General features: G+C 51.3%; 1 protein-coding gene across 1 annotated transcript; it reads right to left on the bottom strand.

The window, feature by feature from the left end:
- Positions 1–400: 400 nt before the first annotated feature.
- Positions 401–1,165, bottom strand: LOC127330320 (flowering-promoting factor 1-like protein 4). Its single transcript, XM_051356573.2, has one exon. It carries the CDS (start codon positions 1,061–1,063, stop codon positions 737–739), a length of 327 nt encoding a protein of 108 aa, XP_051212533.1. The 5' UTR covers positions 1,064–1,165; the 3' UTR covers positions 401–736.
- Between the last annotated feature and the right edge of the window lie 583 nt (positions 1,166–1,748).

The following is a 1,748-nucleotide window of genomic DNA, read 5'->3' as shown; positions in this document are numbered from 1 at the left end:
TAGATCGCTAATTTTCACCAGAGATAATCGATTTCCACCACACGCATACGCGCGCATCGCACGCACGCATGTATGCACGCACTCAGAAGAAATGTTGTAGTCACACTCACAGTACGTCTCGATGATGGATTTTACAAGAGTTGCACCATCCATTGCTGTGGCAAGAAAAACTCCAGAGATGGGTCATCGCAGGGCCTCCTTCTGATTGTCAAGGTCAACCTCAGTATCAAATAGATGATCCTCTCCACCTCAAGCCACAAGCCTCAACTAATAAACAAAGGAGCGAGGGTAATGTCACAGATTCTTATTCACTTGTGGCTAAGCTACATCTGTTCATATTTATCTTTCCAGTTCTGTTATAGGAATGACACCCTAGCTAATAATATGCCACATAAGTTAATTATAAGTAAGGAAAATTGATTGTTTATTTCTTGATGTTATAACGCATGAATGATTGACTCCACCCAAGGAATCGATCAGTCAAGCTTCACAAACCATACACTACAATAAAGATTATATACAAACAGGGGTCTCCTGAAGATAGCGCCAGATGACCCAAACTCATACGCCGGAGTTCGCGGCAGCGCTATCTCGCGCTTCCTGAGCTACGAACATGTACTCGCTCGCAGCTCCATCGTAGCATACAATACCCACGTACAGGTGTATATATGGTGGCAGCGTAGCCGACGTCGCCTCCGCCGCCATCTCGAGGTACACAAAACAGGCCGGGAGGCTCTCAGGCGTCGCGGACCTCGAAGACGTTGCGGGTCTTGACGACGACGTCGTACATGTGGACGAGCTTGAGGCGGGCGAAGTCGCGCGGGACGGAGATGAGGTGCACGGTGGAGCGCTGGTGGAACTGGAGCAGGCAGGGGTCGTTGAGGTAGCGCTCCCACCCTAGCTCCCGCAGCCGTCGTTCCAGGATCTCGTACGAGGTCACCACCTCGCCGCTCGGCACGTGCACCAGCGCCTTGCCCGGCGGGGCTCCGCCGCTACTGCGGCCGGGCGCCTCGCTGTCCGCCCGCCTCACGATCCCGTCCTCGAACACCCACACGCCAGTCATGCTGCTAGCTAGACTATACCTACTTGAGCTGACCTGTAGGTTCGTGCTAAGAGCTAGGTAGATTTCAGAGGTGATCGATCGCTAATGGTGATTGATGGTGCAGAGGGGAGGGAGGAGAGGGCAGAGCTTATATAGAGGCCAAGGCTAGGGGATGACGTAGGAGGCTGGAGACACAGCTGAGCTAGCTCCCTGCATCGGCTAAGGTGGGTCCCGCCAGCTCAGCGGCGGTGTCCTTGGATTGGGGTGGGCGTGGGGCCCCGGGAATCACGGCGCCTCCAACCACAGAAGTCGAACATACTGTAGTTGGAAGTTTCCAATCGAATGGCCACAGTCAGACGTTAGATCACAGAATGAATGGCCGGATCGGTTCATGTGCTATGGGCCGCAGAAAAGCAGGACCAACGTCGAACATAACGTCGCAGAGCAAACACTTACTCCATCATGCTTTTGTGCTTCGCTAAAGCTCCTTTTAACTTCGCTGGAGCGATAACAAGTATCGAACAGTGAAGTACTTAAAGCACTGTTGATTTGCCAGTAGTCGGACAACGGTTGGTGCGGGTTCGAACCGGACTATGGAGTGTTTTGTTATATGGCCAATTTTTTTAATAATATTTTTTTCTTTATTTTCAGAAATAACGTTCTCAATAATTTGCAGAAATAATACATGTCGGGGAAAGGAAACCCG

The sequence above is a fragment of the Lolium perenne genome, unplaced genomic scaffold, assembly GCF_019359855.2.
Source record: "Lolium perenne isolate Kyuss_39 unplaced genomic scaffold, Kyuss_2.0 unplaced26, whole genome shotgun sequence".
NCBI lineage: Eukaryota > Viridiplantae > Streptophyta > Magnoliopsida > Poales > Poaceae > Lolium > Lolium perenne.
This window is presented reverse-complemented; position numbering and strand designations above follow the sequence as displayed.